The sequence below is a fragment of the Passer domesticus genome, chromosome 3, assembly GCF_036417665.1.
Source record: "Passer domesticus isolate bPasDom1 chromosome 3, bPasDom1.hap1, whole genome shotgun sequence".
Lineage (NCBI taxonomy): Eukaryota > Metazoa > Chordata > Aves > Passeriformes > Passeridae > Passer > Passer domesticus.
In genome coordinates, this window is record NC_087476.1 from 21,078,662 (window position 1) to 21,093,943 (window position 15,282).

Below are 15,282 nucleotides of genomic sequence, written 5' to 3' on the forward strand. Positions count from 1 at the left end.
AAATAGAGTGGTATTTTAAATCGAGCAGTCATTGTTCCATGGCAATAACCAATGCTTTGGTGATTAACTGTTACATTATTTCTTTCCCAAAATAGCGCTCTGTAAAAGAGTGAAATCTTTAAAATACATTAAAAATTAAAATTAAAATACTTTAAATAAATAGCAAAAGGCAATTTAGAGGGAATACACAATAAATATTTTTGCTTGGCTACATGAGCATTAGTTCTTGCGGTCCCCTTAGTATTGGATGGAATGGAAAACTTCCTCCATGATATATCATCATAAAAAGTGCACAAATTCAGAAGAATTCCAGAAACACTGAGAAAAAGAATCACGGAATGAGATAATAAACTTCAGCACTTTTTGTTTGATTTTTTATTTAAGAATCAATGATAATTATTTGTTAGTAGAAAGAGGTTCCATCCAGCTGAATAGTTGGTCCAAGTGTTTCGATCCTTGGGATGAAATTTTGGCAATTATACTATCACAGGCAATATTTCAAAAAACAAGTTTCCCCCTTCCATGCCATCAACTTTCTGAGTGGGAACCCTTGCTGTTTTTTAACACATTTCTTCCAGTCCAGCACAAATTGTGCATTCTGCAACATGCCGCCCTGATAAGACATGATCTACCTCAAGTAACACAGCTGTCTTAGGTAAAATGACCAAGAATTTTCTCAGCAAATGTTTGCAACTAATCCTGGCCCCATGAAGTTAATGGGAGATTTGTTACTGCTATCACCATGACAAGGATTTCCCTTGTACTTCCAGAGCTGTGCATAGATTTCTGTGTATGTCTTTGAGTTGTACCCTGCAATTACTTTGGCTTCCTTTAATTGCTGTGAAAATAGTGGCAGTTTTATGACTGCGACGGAAATGGATTGTCTCATGACCTAATAACTGCAAGCAGCAAAATTTTTTCCTTTAGGAAAGAAAATCCATAAAGCCAGGCACAATAAGGAATAAAATAAGTTTAATGGTGTTGGGCTAGCATTTCTGCTCTGTATTTGGAAGGATTGTAACCAATTGTTCAAAGATATTCAGATAGTGAAGTTCCAGTTGACTCCATACATCTGGATTTTTCCAGTAAATAAGCTGATATGATAGTTATTTTAGGTCAGTCTAGTTCTGTTACATTATATTTTTTCCAGAACTTCGCTGATCATACTGATTCTGTGAAAAAATATTAGTCATAAATCATTTTTTGGACTTACCTGTGTCACAGCACTGTTGAAAGGTGAATAATGGCAATATATTTCAAATGTGAAAAGCACTGTGAAGGACTGTGTGCTGCATATTTGTTGGTACCAAGACATCACACACTTCAAACCAATGGGAATTAATTTTGCACTATCCTGAGGGCTCCCTGCATTGCTCCACTCCATGTCCTGGAGCTTTACACAAATCCCATATTGCCTCTCATGAGTTTTTGTCCTGTCCTTTTTCTTGGTATGGGCACAACATTGTGACTTTTATCCTCTCTATACAGTCCAAGAACCGATTTTTCTACCCAGAAGATGTGAGATGTCTTCATTCCTCAAATACTTTTTCCACATTTCTTCATTTTCACACATAGCATGCCTTATTCTGAATGCCAGGCAGTCAGTGTTGTCACCTGGCTTTAGCTTGTCCCTGGTCACAACTTTCCCCAGAAGTACTTTCCTTCCTCCCAGTATATTGTGCTTTGCGTCTCCCACCATCCTGTTCACCACCTCCAAGGTTTCATTCTTGCTCATCCATTATTGTTTTGCACTCTTATTATTATATACCCTTTTCTCTTATCATGCTTATTTATCTCAGAAATAAATACCTTGAGATGTTGAACTGTCAGTCTACTAATCTTTATTTGAAAGACGGATTGACATGGAAAACTGTTGGGCTGAACAACAGGATTTGATGCTATCAAATATTTGTTCCACATTCAGACACCTGTGTAACAGTGCTCAAAACTGACTACTGAATAAATTGCTGCATTCCACATAGTCCTTACTTCTCCCTTTGGGTTTTCTGACTTTGTTCCAATTTGGTATCTTCTGGACTCTAATGCTGTTCTAAGAATAAAATTTGAATGTCCATTTTAATCTAACATGGAAGTTATAAAAACCATCTCACCCTTGGTCATTATTTGTCATGTGGTTCCACTGAATTAGCTTGGGCTAATTGGAAACGTCAAAACATTTTCCACAGTTTAGAAAGTATCCATGTGCCTCAGATCACCTAAACTTATGGATTTTTGATGTAGGTTTCTGCACTGGAGCTTGTCAGCCACAGTTTTTGCCATAATCAGCCGAGACAAATATGTATGTGAAGGCTAGTACTCATCTGTCGTTTTTGGACACAAATTCAGGCTTCAGAAGAATCATGCCAGTTTCTCACTCAAAAATAGAACCACATCCAGACTGCATATTTGTAAGGATCTTTGGCTGATGTTGTTCCTGAAATCATACCTACACATCAGTTCCTATTTCTGTAGTATGGAACTGTGATGGCAAGAGCTGAACTGTATGGGCTGGACACACTGTCCAGCTCTGTTTACTCTGCTAGTGGCAACAGCCATACATGCCTGCCACACAGTGCACAAGCAGCCACATGCAGCCCATGTGCTGTTTGAAGCTTTGGGCATTTTTGTGTTTGGCTTCAGGTCCTTAGAACCACCTACTTCTCTCCTTTGGCTGTGCATAGAGACTGGGGGCATAAAGTATCTTGTTACAACGGTGCTACAAGAACAAATAAACCTTGTTTCTGAGAGGATGTTCAATTTTTCAAGTAAGCAGCCTGAGTACTTATGTAGGAATTCACAGAAAGGTCAATACACTGCATGAAGGGCACACACATCACCAAAAATAAAGTCATCTTCTAAAACTGGAAGATGGTCACTCAATCTTTGCAATTTTATGTAAATTTTATACCAGATGTTGTGCTACAAAAATAAGTTGGAAATTTCATGAGACCATAAGAGAAGCTTAAGGCATTTGCATTTCCAGGACTTCTTCCTTGCATTTGGCCAATTAGTCACTCTTCTCAATCCCTGTAACTATTAATTTTCAAGGCTAGTATAAGACAGAGAAAAATACTGTAACAAGTATATATATATATATAATACTATATATATACTAATAACTAACTAACTAATGCTACTAACTATACTACTAACTAACTAACTAACTAATAATATTATATATATATATATGTATATAATACTACTTAATGCAGACCTTGGACAGACATTTTTCCAGCTAAAATATTTAATTATGCATTTTCATGCTTAATGTCTACTTATTTAATTAATATGCCCATTTTCCCAATATTTGATTTTTTTATTAGTTATAGGTTAATCTGTGAGGATATATTTTTCACTGATTCAACTGTGTGAAACAGCAAGATGCAGCAATTTGTTTTTGTCTACCATCTCTTTTTGAAAGCTAGATTAGTTATCTCTTTTTGAAAGCAAGATTAGTTATCTCTCTTCAGCAGTGCATTTTCCTGGTTACACTAGGCAGAAGAACAGTTCCTTCTCCAATGAAAACGGCACAGATGTTTCAGATGGGAAAGCAGTTTATGACAGACTTATACTGTTAAAGTCTGTCATAAATTTTAAGCAATTCAAATTAACCTCACAATAGAAAGAAAAGTAAGAAAAAAGGCATCATTAAATCGTTCCAGAGAGTATTATCACACCCTGAAACCTTGCTTCTAATATGCAACACAAAAAAAGATTTGTGGAGACAAGCACTTCTTTTGAATGTCAGAGAAGTTTCTGTGTTTTTCTATTGATGCTCTTTAGCCAAGAGCAGCGTTCCAGGAATTCTAGAAATGCACAGCTCTTATGTTGCTTTACTTAGAGGGTTTTAGCCTTCTAATCTAGAACACTAATAGCAGTTCTTGGTCCTTGAACCTATCTTTCTTTCCTTGATACTGACTAGCACAAGGAAATTTCTTGGATGATCTAAAAATAGTGGCCAGACCCCAAACACAAGCAAAGCAACATCTTCTTGGAGCAAGAGAACAACTCTCAGAAAGTCCAGAACTGAAAACAGGAGGAAAAAAAAAAAAAAAAGCAGGACACAACATGGCATAACAGGGAAGGATTTGAAGGAGATAGGAAGGGATGCAGAAATCCTTCCATCTGCTGAGGTTAAAGGTTGACATATCTGTACAGTAGTCTCTGAAAAAGAAGAGCTTTAAGGGATTTTCAGGGTTTTGGAATTACTGGAATCTCTGACATAACAGCACTTTGTCTTATTCTAGGACCATCCCCAACCCCAGTCTTTAAATATTATCTGATTATCCATTGAAGTTAGTTGGAAGATTCCATTTTGCTCTGATGAAATCTAAAAAAAACCCAAAATTCCTATGCTCTCATATAATATCTTTTTCTCTGTTCCCATTCCTTAATCTCTTTGTCTGCTTTGGGTTATGTTTATTTGTTCTTCTGTCTCCCTTTGGCTCTTTAGTTCTGATGGTGGCATTTTATGTTTTTAGAATGATTGCCCAGAGCAAACATAAGAGCTGTTGTAAAAAAACACAAACTTCGAGTTATAGACTAAAGCTTCAGTCCAATTTGTCATTATTTGACCTATCAAATATGAAACTATTTATTTATACCAAAATATTACATTTCTTTTGAAAAGATTGGAAAAAAAAATGATGTAGCTTTATGAATTTTATTAATCAGCTGTGCTGTGGTCATTGACCATAGACATACTTTTAGCCCCTTGCAAATTCTAGAAAAGCATGTTAGCTTAATTGAATTTTAAACTAGGACATTTTTCTTGGCAGGCTAAGAGCTAGAACATGGGCAATTACACTGCTCTGGTACCGCACAGTAATTCATTCAGCCACAGCTCAACTGTTTCTTCAAGCACTTCAGTCTCCTGAAGAAAGTTGACTGAATAATACAAAGCACAAATTACTTGATAAATTAATATATTGTATTTCAAAATTCTGAAGATTTTTCAAAATATTTATATGAAGAACTAGTTGTGTCTGGAATAAAGAACAAGTTTGATATCCTAGATTGACAAACCTAATTAGAGTGATAAATTTAAATGATGCACACGTATATAATCTGGGAGTTTATCTAGTTTTAGTTAATCTCTATGACAGTGTTAAGAGGGGGCAATTACTTCTGAAAAACATCTACTTCTTAATTCATGTTTTAATTATTTTGATTATGTTTAATACATGCCTATAGCAGTTTCTAGCTACTGTGTATCAAAAAAAAAATCAGACATTCCATGTAGCTCATAAAATGTTATATAAAACATGCTATGTGAAAGCATCATAGAGAAAATGGTATTTTTCTGTAGTTGCAAAATGAGTTGGAATCACAGGGAGCCATGAGGGACAGAAAAGCTGTTGTCAGGTTATCCATTGCAGTGCAGTCAAATCATCACTTCTCATACTCCTAGGGATGTAACAGAACAAAAATATGTGAAGCCTTCTGGTTTATGTTTGATGTCGCATGAGGCCTAAAAAAATCACCAGGGACTAGCAATTCCGTGCTCCAGAACTCCTTTAAAATTAGTTTCTTATTCTCTTTCTTTCATTCTGGATCTCTGCCATGGCCTTTTTTTTGTTTTGCTAAATACATTGGTGAGGCACAGTATGAGTTACATTCATTCATGGATGGGCAAGATTGTGATGAAAAGGCTTGGGGCTGATTCTCATCATGTTGTTAGAGTGACAGAAGAGCTTCCTTCCACCGCCCTCTGGCTCACACCTCTGTGAACATTAATATCAGAAAATACATAAACACTTTGGAAAATATTTCCTATATTGTAACTTCCTATTTCTGTAAAAGGAGAACAGTACCTTCCACATAGAATCATAGAATAGTTTGGGTTGGAAGGCACCTTTAAAGGTCATATAATCCAACCTCCCTGTAACAGGCAAGGACATCTTAGATGAGATCAATCTCTTCCAGTGTTTTACCACCCTCATAAAAAAAATCTTCTTCAGTCTATCTAATCTCATGGGTTTGTAAGAACTATGGTAGTAATCTCTGTCAGGTGCTTTGGGAACCCTTTATGAAAAATACAGACTAAGTAAATTCAGTACATGGTCCATTATTATTCCCCTGATAATGTTTGGTAATATCCTGGGCAAAGTACCACTAATTACAGGACTACTTTATGTAGCTGAATTCCAAAGCACTGTTATAATTTACTGCCATGTCTGCATATAATCAAAATTATGTCATTTCAGAGAAACAGTTATATTTCCTTCCTGTAACTACATTTATGCAAGGTATTATAACCTAATAGGACAACAGACTGAGCAATCAGCAGTAATAAGATTTTATTTTAATGCAATAATAGCCAAGAATTAAGTAGAAGAAACAGACAGGAAAACAAAATAGAAGCAGAAAGGAATACATGCACAGACCCATCAGTTTGATGGCATGACAAAGTATAGAGGTGGCATTTGTACCATTAAATCCATCTTTGACTTCAGTGTGGCATCATTATGCCTAGACTGAAGAATACTTCACTATTTATTAGTTTAATGCTGTGTTCATTTTAAAACGTTGTGTGTAACTCTGTTGAAGTTAGTGTGTAATAACGATATTAAAATATCTCCCACAATAGGAAATACACAGCATTTAGGTTAAGGGATCATGATGTAAAACATATTATAATATAAGAGAGATATGAATATTGATCTGTTTCATGACCATATTCAGGCATTGAGTTTTCACTAACAGTGAAAACTTTGATTTAGGAGAGCTTTGTCATACAGTGAGAAACCTGTCCAAATGCTGTCAATTACTGTCTTATCTCTGAAGCTTGGTTCAAGCGTCCAGTTAATAAATATTCTCTAGCTTCCATTCTGGTGGAGACCTGCAACTTCCTTGTATCAACCACCTGTGCAAGATTATTTAGATTCTTAGAGCAAATTTGCAGAAAGGCTGTGCTAAGTGGGTTGTATAAACACTTACACATCTGTCTTATCCTCTAAAGGATTATCTTGCATCTTATCTCTTTGTCTGCTCTTGAAATGTTTCTTAAATAAGCTGAAATTGAAGAGGGAAAGTGAATGGGAAAACAAAATTGAAGTATTTCTGGGGTTGTTTTTATTTTTCTGTTTGTTACATTTGACAGCTGCAAGAAATTGCATGAGAGAAAAAAAAAAAAAAAACCAAAGGCTTAAGTATCAAAATCTTTGCTTACAAGCTACTCTTATTTAGCAATTGTGCTTGCATAATAACCACTACTCAGAGCACATGATTCATAGGAAAAAGTAATCAAGTATATAAAACCCCATAGCTTGTACCTAAATATATTTGGGGCTTTTTCAGGAATAACTTAGAGTGATTAAATAAATATTATGTAGTGTGGTCATAAAAGTTTTTATTGATAAACTGTTTAGCAATATAAAAATTTAGCTTCATTTCAGCACGTTCATATTTTTCTTATTGCTGTTTATTATTTATTCTTATGAAGAGTGAACTTAGGATCATGAAGCTGAGATTCATTCAAGAAAATTAGGTTCAATTTATAGTACAAAAATGACCACATGGAGAAAGGATATATTTAATATTTCAGCTGTGAAACCACCAAAATAGAAACTAGACCCATGTAACTTAAATGATTAGTCACAAAGCTTGACATATGAGCTATAAATATTAAATAATAAACTGAATACTTGAATGTATCCATTAAATTTGAGTAAATTTACACAATTAATAGCTTCATAACATCTAGAATTGCTAGCACACAATTTTGCAAAGAGAAATGAGGCTGTATTCTCCCCATAATTTATTCATATTGAACAATTTTAATTAGTTTTTAAATGGTGGAAGAAATTCCATGAATGGTGAGACTTTCCACCAAGGTCATAGAGAAAAAATGTTTAGTTTTTCAATATACTTGGAATTTTCAAGGTAATCTTTTAATCAGACACATAACACAGGTTTTATGTGTTCTCATGACAGACCAGCAGTACTCATGGTCGCCTTCTCAGCACTTCAATGAAGAAAGATATTCTCCTGCTCCGAGGAATATGAAAGGATTATCTGGTAGTCGCAATCAACCACAGTTATGTTCAGCTCATACTTGTGGCTTAGCATCCCCTGAAGATTGTGAACATACCCACGACCATATCCATCATGGGCAGGAGCCAAGGCCGTCGTATCTTCTCAGCCCCACGGAGAGTTGCCCGCTGGACCACCACCGTTGCTCCCCCCGCAGCTCCATCCATTCTGAGTGCATGATGATGCCCATGGTAATGGGCGATCACATGTCAAGTAGCACTTTCCCCAGAATGCACTACAGCTCACATTACGACTCCAGAGACGACTGCGCCATGTCTCACGGTAACCCCAAGATTAACCGTATTCCTGCGAATCTTTTGGACCAATTTGAGAAACAGCTTCCTCTTCACCGGGATGGGTTTCATACTTTACAGTACCAGCGGACCTCAACAGCTGCGGAACAACGCAGTGAGAGCCCGGGAAGGATTCGCCATCTCGTTCATTCCGTCCAGAAACTTTTTACTAAATCTCATTCTCTGGAAGGATCATCCAAGGGCAATGTTAATGGAACAAAGGGAGACAGCCGAGGGGACGATCATCATCATGGGCACCATTCCAAGCACAGCAAAAGGAGTAAAAGTAAGGAGCGAAAACCAGAAGGCAAGCATAAATCTGGAATGAGTAGCTGGTGGAGCTCTGATGATAATTTGGACAGCGATAGCACTTACCGAACCCCTAGTGTGGTAAATAGGCACCATGCAGATCATATATCCCATTGCTATCCTGAGGCACTCCAGGGGCATTTTGGGGATCTCTCATTGAAGACTTCCAAAAGTAACAATGATGTGAAGTGTTCGGCTTGTGAAGGGCTACCAATGACCCCCGATAGTAAATATATGAAAAGGAGTTCTTGGTCCACGCTTACAGTAAGTCAGGCTAAGGAAGCTTATCGCAAATCATCACTGAACTTAGATAAGCCTCTGGTTCATCAGGAAATCAAACCTTCTTTGAGGCCGTGCCATTATCTTCAGGTAAGAGGAAGATTTTCTTGAGATTTTTAATGAAAAGAGCATCACAGTATATGCCATAGTCATTGTAAAAAATATACAAAGGTACCTCTCAAAGAATTTCTGTATGGCTCTCCAATTGCAAATATCAGATATCCCATTCAAGTGAGAAATCTCTGGGTTTTGTCTTTGTTTATAGACCACAAATTAAAAACTATAAAACAGGTGTGATATAAATTAGTTTCAGGTCAGTAGATGTGTTTTCATCCTTGGAAATTATACCGAACACCTTCATATATATCACACTAAAAAAGGAGCAGTACTCTCAGCAGTCTGAGAGCTAGAAAGAGTGTTTTAAATACCTCCATGAATGAGTGATTTTTAAAACAGGCTGTGGAGAATCCTATTTTTGTGTTCTTTTATTCCTTCTCTCCATGTTTTTGTAAGTAATAGATGAATGGGTTTACTGGTGTGCTTTGTTGCGGTGATGATCACCCACATAGTTCTTTTTAATGATTGGATCACCCAGGATCATATTGAACTCAGCCTCTTTCAAAACCATACTATAAAAACATCTGTGTTAAAAGATACATGGGTACCTCAGGGAGAGAGATATTTCAGCCCTGGGCCTCAGACTCTTTTTGATGGTGCTCTGCACATGTGTTCTCTTGCAGCAACAAAGAAGCTCCCACTTTCTCCTACATTTAAATTTTAATACCTCCTGCTTGATGCCATTTGGCACTCCAAAGTCATGCTAATGTAACTATTTACCATGCTGCAAAATTATCTGTATAATAAAGTGACAGGGGTTTAAAGAATACTTTCCAAAATACTATTTTTAGACATTTGTATAATTTACCTGGCCTATGTCCAGCACAGTCGCATCACAAGTGATATAAGCACATCAGATTATACAGAGAATTCTAGTGGGTGCAGAGCAAAAGGAGAGAGTACCTCAGAGGATAACTTCTTCACCTAGCTTTGTCACCACAAAAAAAGTAGTATACAAATATTCCTTTAGTAATTTATACTACGTATAGCCTGCAAAGCCCACATTGTTCTGAGTACATTCTGAGTACATTCACTTCTATTTCTTTTTAAGCAACTCCTCTTTCTACAGAACTTCACCAATTCTCACATTAACATGGGGAAATCTCTAGTCCAGATCTATGTATTATGAGATTTTCAGTTTCTCTGGGCCCTGCAGGAATGACTGTACTTCTGTGCAGATCTCTCTCCTCTCAGAGCTATATGTATCCAATAGGGGTGAGTCAAACTGGAAGAGCCAGATCTTTTCAAATGCATATGCAGACATGCAGGATCAATCTTCCCTAGTGAAACAGGGAAAGTTTCTGATTGCAGAGAAAGGAAAATAAATTGCAGCCCTCAGAGCATTACCATGCAAATTGATTCCAATCTAGACTGACAGCTGTGGTATTTTATCATATCCAAGTACATTCTCATGTATGTAAAATAGACTGCACTTCCCTGGAAGTTTTTGATCTAACTCAACGAGCCAGAACTGGAAGTGCGTCATGTGCAGAGACTTCCATTCTGTCTACGTTCTAAAACCATGCATACAGCTGTGACATTACAGAGAAGTTTAGACATTATTAGATTTTTCCTTCCCATTACATACTTCTACCCTGAAAACTCTGGTTCCTCTACACCTCTTTTGGCTTTAGTGCTTTCCTTCTGAATAATGTTTCATAGTTTCTTCTACCCCATCCCCCCACTCCTACATCTCATTTGTCTTTGCAGAAGCTATAAATTTTAATTTTCATTTGCCTTCTCCTTACTCCCAACTTTTATCAGCATCCTCAAGTGAATGTGAAAGACTGAGCTCAAAAACTAACTTGGTTATCACTGAGCTTTAGATAAAGCCCAGTGACAGGCCTAGGGGTTGGAAAAGCACAGTCCTTTACAACCATTTTTTATGCTTTTTGTGAATCAGGATTACTAAAAAAAGGAATTTAAATTCAGTAATTAGGAAGGCTTATCCAGCTTAAAATCCAGGAGATGTGAATTCAAAGTTTTGCTGTACAGAGACTTTGTGACTTTTGACTTTCTTTCTAAAACCCTTTAAAAATGGGACAGTACCCATTCCCTATTCACAGGGATCCTATAATGGAAATGGTTACTACCACAAGGAATCTCTCCTTGTGTCCAAAGCAGTAATACAAGACAATACAACAATAACAAATATTCTAATTATAAATATTAAAATAAAACATATGTTTCATCATATCAGAATATGCCATTCAGAGCATAGATATCCTTCAGACTGAGTGGCTGGCTTATTCACTGCCCAAGGTCAGCAAACAAATTGAGGGGATTCCATTCTGCCAATGTCATAACTAAATGCTTGGTTTTGAAACTTCTGCTTTGAGGGATATTGGGCTGTCACGATGTAATAATTAAGATCAGAAATATGTCTCATTATTACCTCTGCCAGGAACTTTCTCTCTGACCCAGGAAATGTAATTTGTTAATCTCTGAACACTTCAACTGCTTTATCTGCAAAACTGAGGAGGGATATTTAGCTATTCTTATGGCAGTAAAAGCAGCACCACTGGATAATGATTGGATAAAAATAATCATTAGGTTCAGAAACTGAGAAAAGTAGAGAAACATGTCAGAATTCCCACCCAGGAGATTTTGCTGCCTTGCTCAAAAGTAGATGGCAATGAGAATCCAAGGGATTATGAAGTTGATGTGCAGCAGCAGATTTCCCTGAGGTGCACAAGTGAACAGATTAGCATAAAACCCCAAGGCTTTTCACAGGGTCTCTGTTTTTAAAGTGGTATTAAATACATTTTTCCTGATATTAGGTATATATTTTTAATTATTTTTAAAATAAAGCTGTGAAATTACAGTCCTTCAATGAATACACAAATATGTAAATTACCTCTGAATAACAAAAATAAATGTCGATATTTATATATTGTTATCAAATTTTTATATATATTTTTTTTTTTTTGTTCTACTACCTTTTTTCTACTTTTGTTCTACTGCCTAGTTATATGAAGTTTCTCAGTAGCCACCTCAGTTTTCTATCTATTGGTTTTCTTCCTATTATTTTTTTCAGTAGCTGCATGAAATATTTCTACTTCTGTTTTCCACTGAGACTTTTGATATACAGAATCTCAAAGACCTATGCTTGAGACTTTGTTTACTGTCTTATATTTGAGCTTCTACTTTGTCTTCTGTCATAATTATTGAGCTTTTTTTCCTTCAAACTGAAACTCTGAAGAGTGAGTATAGGAATTTTCTTTCAAAGAAGGAAGCTACTAGCAAATTAACAAATGCCTGGGAAAAGGAGATAAGACAAGGGATTTTGAAGTTGCCTGCTCTTTATATGCTTCAGTCATGTCCTAGAGTTGAAAGCAAGTATTTCTTTAACCTGGTAAATCTCCAAGCTTAATCTCTGGCTCCTCTTTTAGGGTTTTGCATTTCCTTCTCCACACAGAGTCCTTGCAGCTAAGGCATCTCCTGGGACTGGGAGTGTGGTGCTGGAAGTCAGAGATGATTCAGTCAGCATGCCTTTTTCAAGCATGGGTGGTCATCTAGTCCTAAAGCAGATGGTTTGAGAGAACTAAATTAGTTGAAATACAGTTGTGTAAAATAGTGATTATTTTTATCATTTAAACTCAGATCAGATTTCCTTCACTCCTTCTGCAGTGGAGGTGATGGGAGCACACAGGAACAAGGGAGAGGGGAAGAGTGAGAAGCTCATTTGGGAGGGCTGTAATGTCAATGGTTGACCAATTATCACCTCAATAGCAGAGGTCTACCATTTGCAACTGTACACTAACCATTTATCATATGGTTAGTGAAATCAAAAGATTTCAGAGATTCAAGATTTCAGACCATCTTGTGAATTATTAGCTACGGTTACTATGTATGGGCCTTTAATTTCTATTTTGAATGCAAACAAATCGAGCATTTCAGTGCATTTCTGGACATCCAACACTTTGACACCTCGCTCAGCAGCAAAACAGCCCAAGTAGAACACACATGCAATAAAGCACGCTTTTGTATATTTTAGCCATAGTGGCTGCTACTGTTTTCCAAGTCACTTTAATTTTAATATAAAATATGTTAAGAAGAAGAAGATAAATGAGCTGTGAGATGTCCTCTGTCTTCATCAGCTGTTTTGGCTAATTAGGGTTCACATGTGTACAGTGCAATGACTTTGATTAATTCCACTCTGATATGAGTACTAGCAAGGAGCAAAGACTTTTAACAGGAAAAAAAACAGAGATGAACTAGATAACTGTGCTGAAAGGATATGCACAAAAGAGTCACTTGCAGCTTCCAGAAGTGAAATAACTTTGAATGCTAGTTAATGAAAAATAATTCCCACAACAGAGCCAAAAGATAGGCAAGGGCTTCACACTCACCATGACTGTAGTTCTAGAGCACAGTGCGATGTGCTCACTGATTAATATTCCTTCCTCATTCGACAGCCTCCAAAGCAGCAAGCAGTTGGGGTAAACATACCACAAGGTACAGTGAATGAGTCAGCACTAAAAAAGGAAATAGCATGTTGTTCTAAAAATGGCTTCAACCCACTCCTGTCTTCCCAGTGCATTTAAGTACGAGCGTCATCGGTTACAGCACAGGCACTGCTAAGCATGTGGATAATAATGTCAGCTGTGTACTCTACAGAATGAAAGAAAAGCACAGTTGGTCTCTTTTAAAAAGAAAGAGAAAAAAAAGCAGCAGTTTCAACAAGGCTCTTTGCTGGTTTAAGTTAAGGCTACATGGAGAAAACCTTTGAGGGCAAGCTAATGGATAAACAGGCCTTAAGCCCTCAGTTACATTTTCTCAGGATCTCTGCTGGTGGCAGTACAGATTCCCACAAATGAAACCACTGCCCTTGTGAGGCACATGACTGCTTTGTACTCTCCCTCTGGTTTGCAAGGAGGGATTTGAACTCAATGCACTTTTCTCAGCACTTCATCTTTGTGGAACTAGATTGTATGTGCTTGCTTGACATAAAACCCGCACGTGAACTACAAGAACTGCATCCAGTCCTCTACCAGTGAGTGCACACTGTGGAGCCAGCCAGAGCTAGCAGAGTTTTGATGCTCACATCCAAATCACTATCACCCACGCTGTCTTCACAATGATTTATGACCAGCCACCACTGAAGAATTAACTGGGTTGTTTCCACAGCAGGAAAAACGAGTATAGACAGTAGGGTAGCAGGGCAGTCTGCATCCTAGATCAGCATGGACAAATGCTGTACCATTTGGTTTTGTACAGGCTGAGACATCCTTGTCTCAGCCACCCCTATGCCCTCCCAGTCAGCAGTGGAGATGTGCAAGACAAACAGGTAGTGCCCAAACAACAGGGGAAATGAAGGGACAATTTTTTTGCCCTATAGTCCATTCACAGTGTTAATGTCAGCCTGCAACATCTTGTGGAGCATTAAATAAAAAGGAGTAATAAAGTTTACACTTCCCTGTATTTACAGAATGCTGATGGGTTTGTGTATCACAAATTCTAGAATATTGAAATACCCCTCCCAAGGGGGAAATACACTCAATCAATGATATTGTAAAGCAAAGCTCTGACCTAGCAGCTGTCTTAAATCACTGGTATCTTGAATTACTGTATTAATCAGAGATACAGGGCACTGCTTCCATGCCCACTGAATAAAATTAATTACTGAAACTGTTTTCCAAACAACAGTAAAAAGATTTCAGAGTCAGTATTTTCTCAAAGCTGCCAGAACATGTCCCTATTACTGTGGAAATGTCAACGCTATGAGTAGAAAAGGGAGGCCATGATCCCACTGCCCTTTAATCAGGGGGAGTTGTCCTCCTTTATGATGTTAGAAGTGTGTTGCCAAATTGTTTCACAATGTTCACTTCACTGAATCTGAAGGCTGACCTTTGCAGTTGTTACTCAAAGGTGTCACTGGTTCTGAAGAAGTTTTCATGCAGGAGTAACTTACTCATATATACACTCAGGCCATCTGTCAAAGGAGGCTGCACTTGGGGCTGTACTGACTGCACGCTCTCCTAGGCCACAGACTTGCTGCCTGGGGCAGACCCAGCTCCCCTCTAGAGCAGTCCTTGCGGTTCACCCTGCAAGGATGTGGCTGGAAAAATGGTGAAGTATTCACAAATGTTGCTTTGTTTTTGTTTTTTCTGGGTTTGGCCATCTTACAATGCTGTGCTTAAAGTTTGTTTTTTAAAGTGGAATTGCAAATGTGTTTAAATAGCTCATTGTCCATATGGACAAGTTTCCTGGTACTTTGGTAGGGAAACACTTTTTGAAAAGTATGCAG

General features: G+C 37.4%; 1 protein-coding gene and 1 long non-coding RNA gene across 29 annotated transcripts in view; one reads left to right on the top strand and one right to left on the bottom strand.

The window, feature by feature from the left end:
* DLGAP2 (DLG associated protein 2) overlaps positions 1–15,282 on the top strand; it is a 459,301-nt gene that overhangs the window by 365,032 nt on the left and 78,987 nt on the right. For all 28 annotated transcript variants that reach the window (XM_064412077.1, XM_064412078.1, XM_064412082.1 and 25 more), the window contains one exon: positions 7,936–9,005. In XM_064412077.1, coding sequence (XP_064268147.1) covers positions 7,936–9,005 — 1,070 coding nt within the window. The remainder of the gene's footprint in view (positions 1–7,935; positions 9,006–15,282) is intronic.
* LOC135296130 (uncharacterized) lies at positions 12,242–14,959 on the bottom strand. The gene is made up of 3 exons (XR_010358171.1): positions 14,565–14,959; positions 13,385–13,510; positions 12,242–12,553 (listed from the first exon to the last, which is right to left on the bottom strand). It is a non-coding gene; the product is annotated as an uncharacterized LOC135296130 (long non-coding RNA).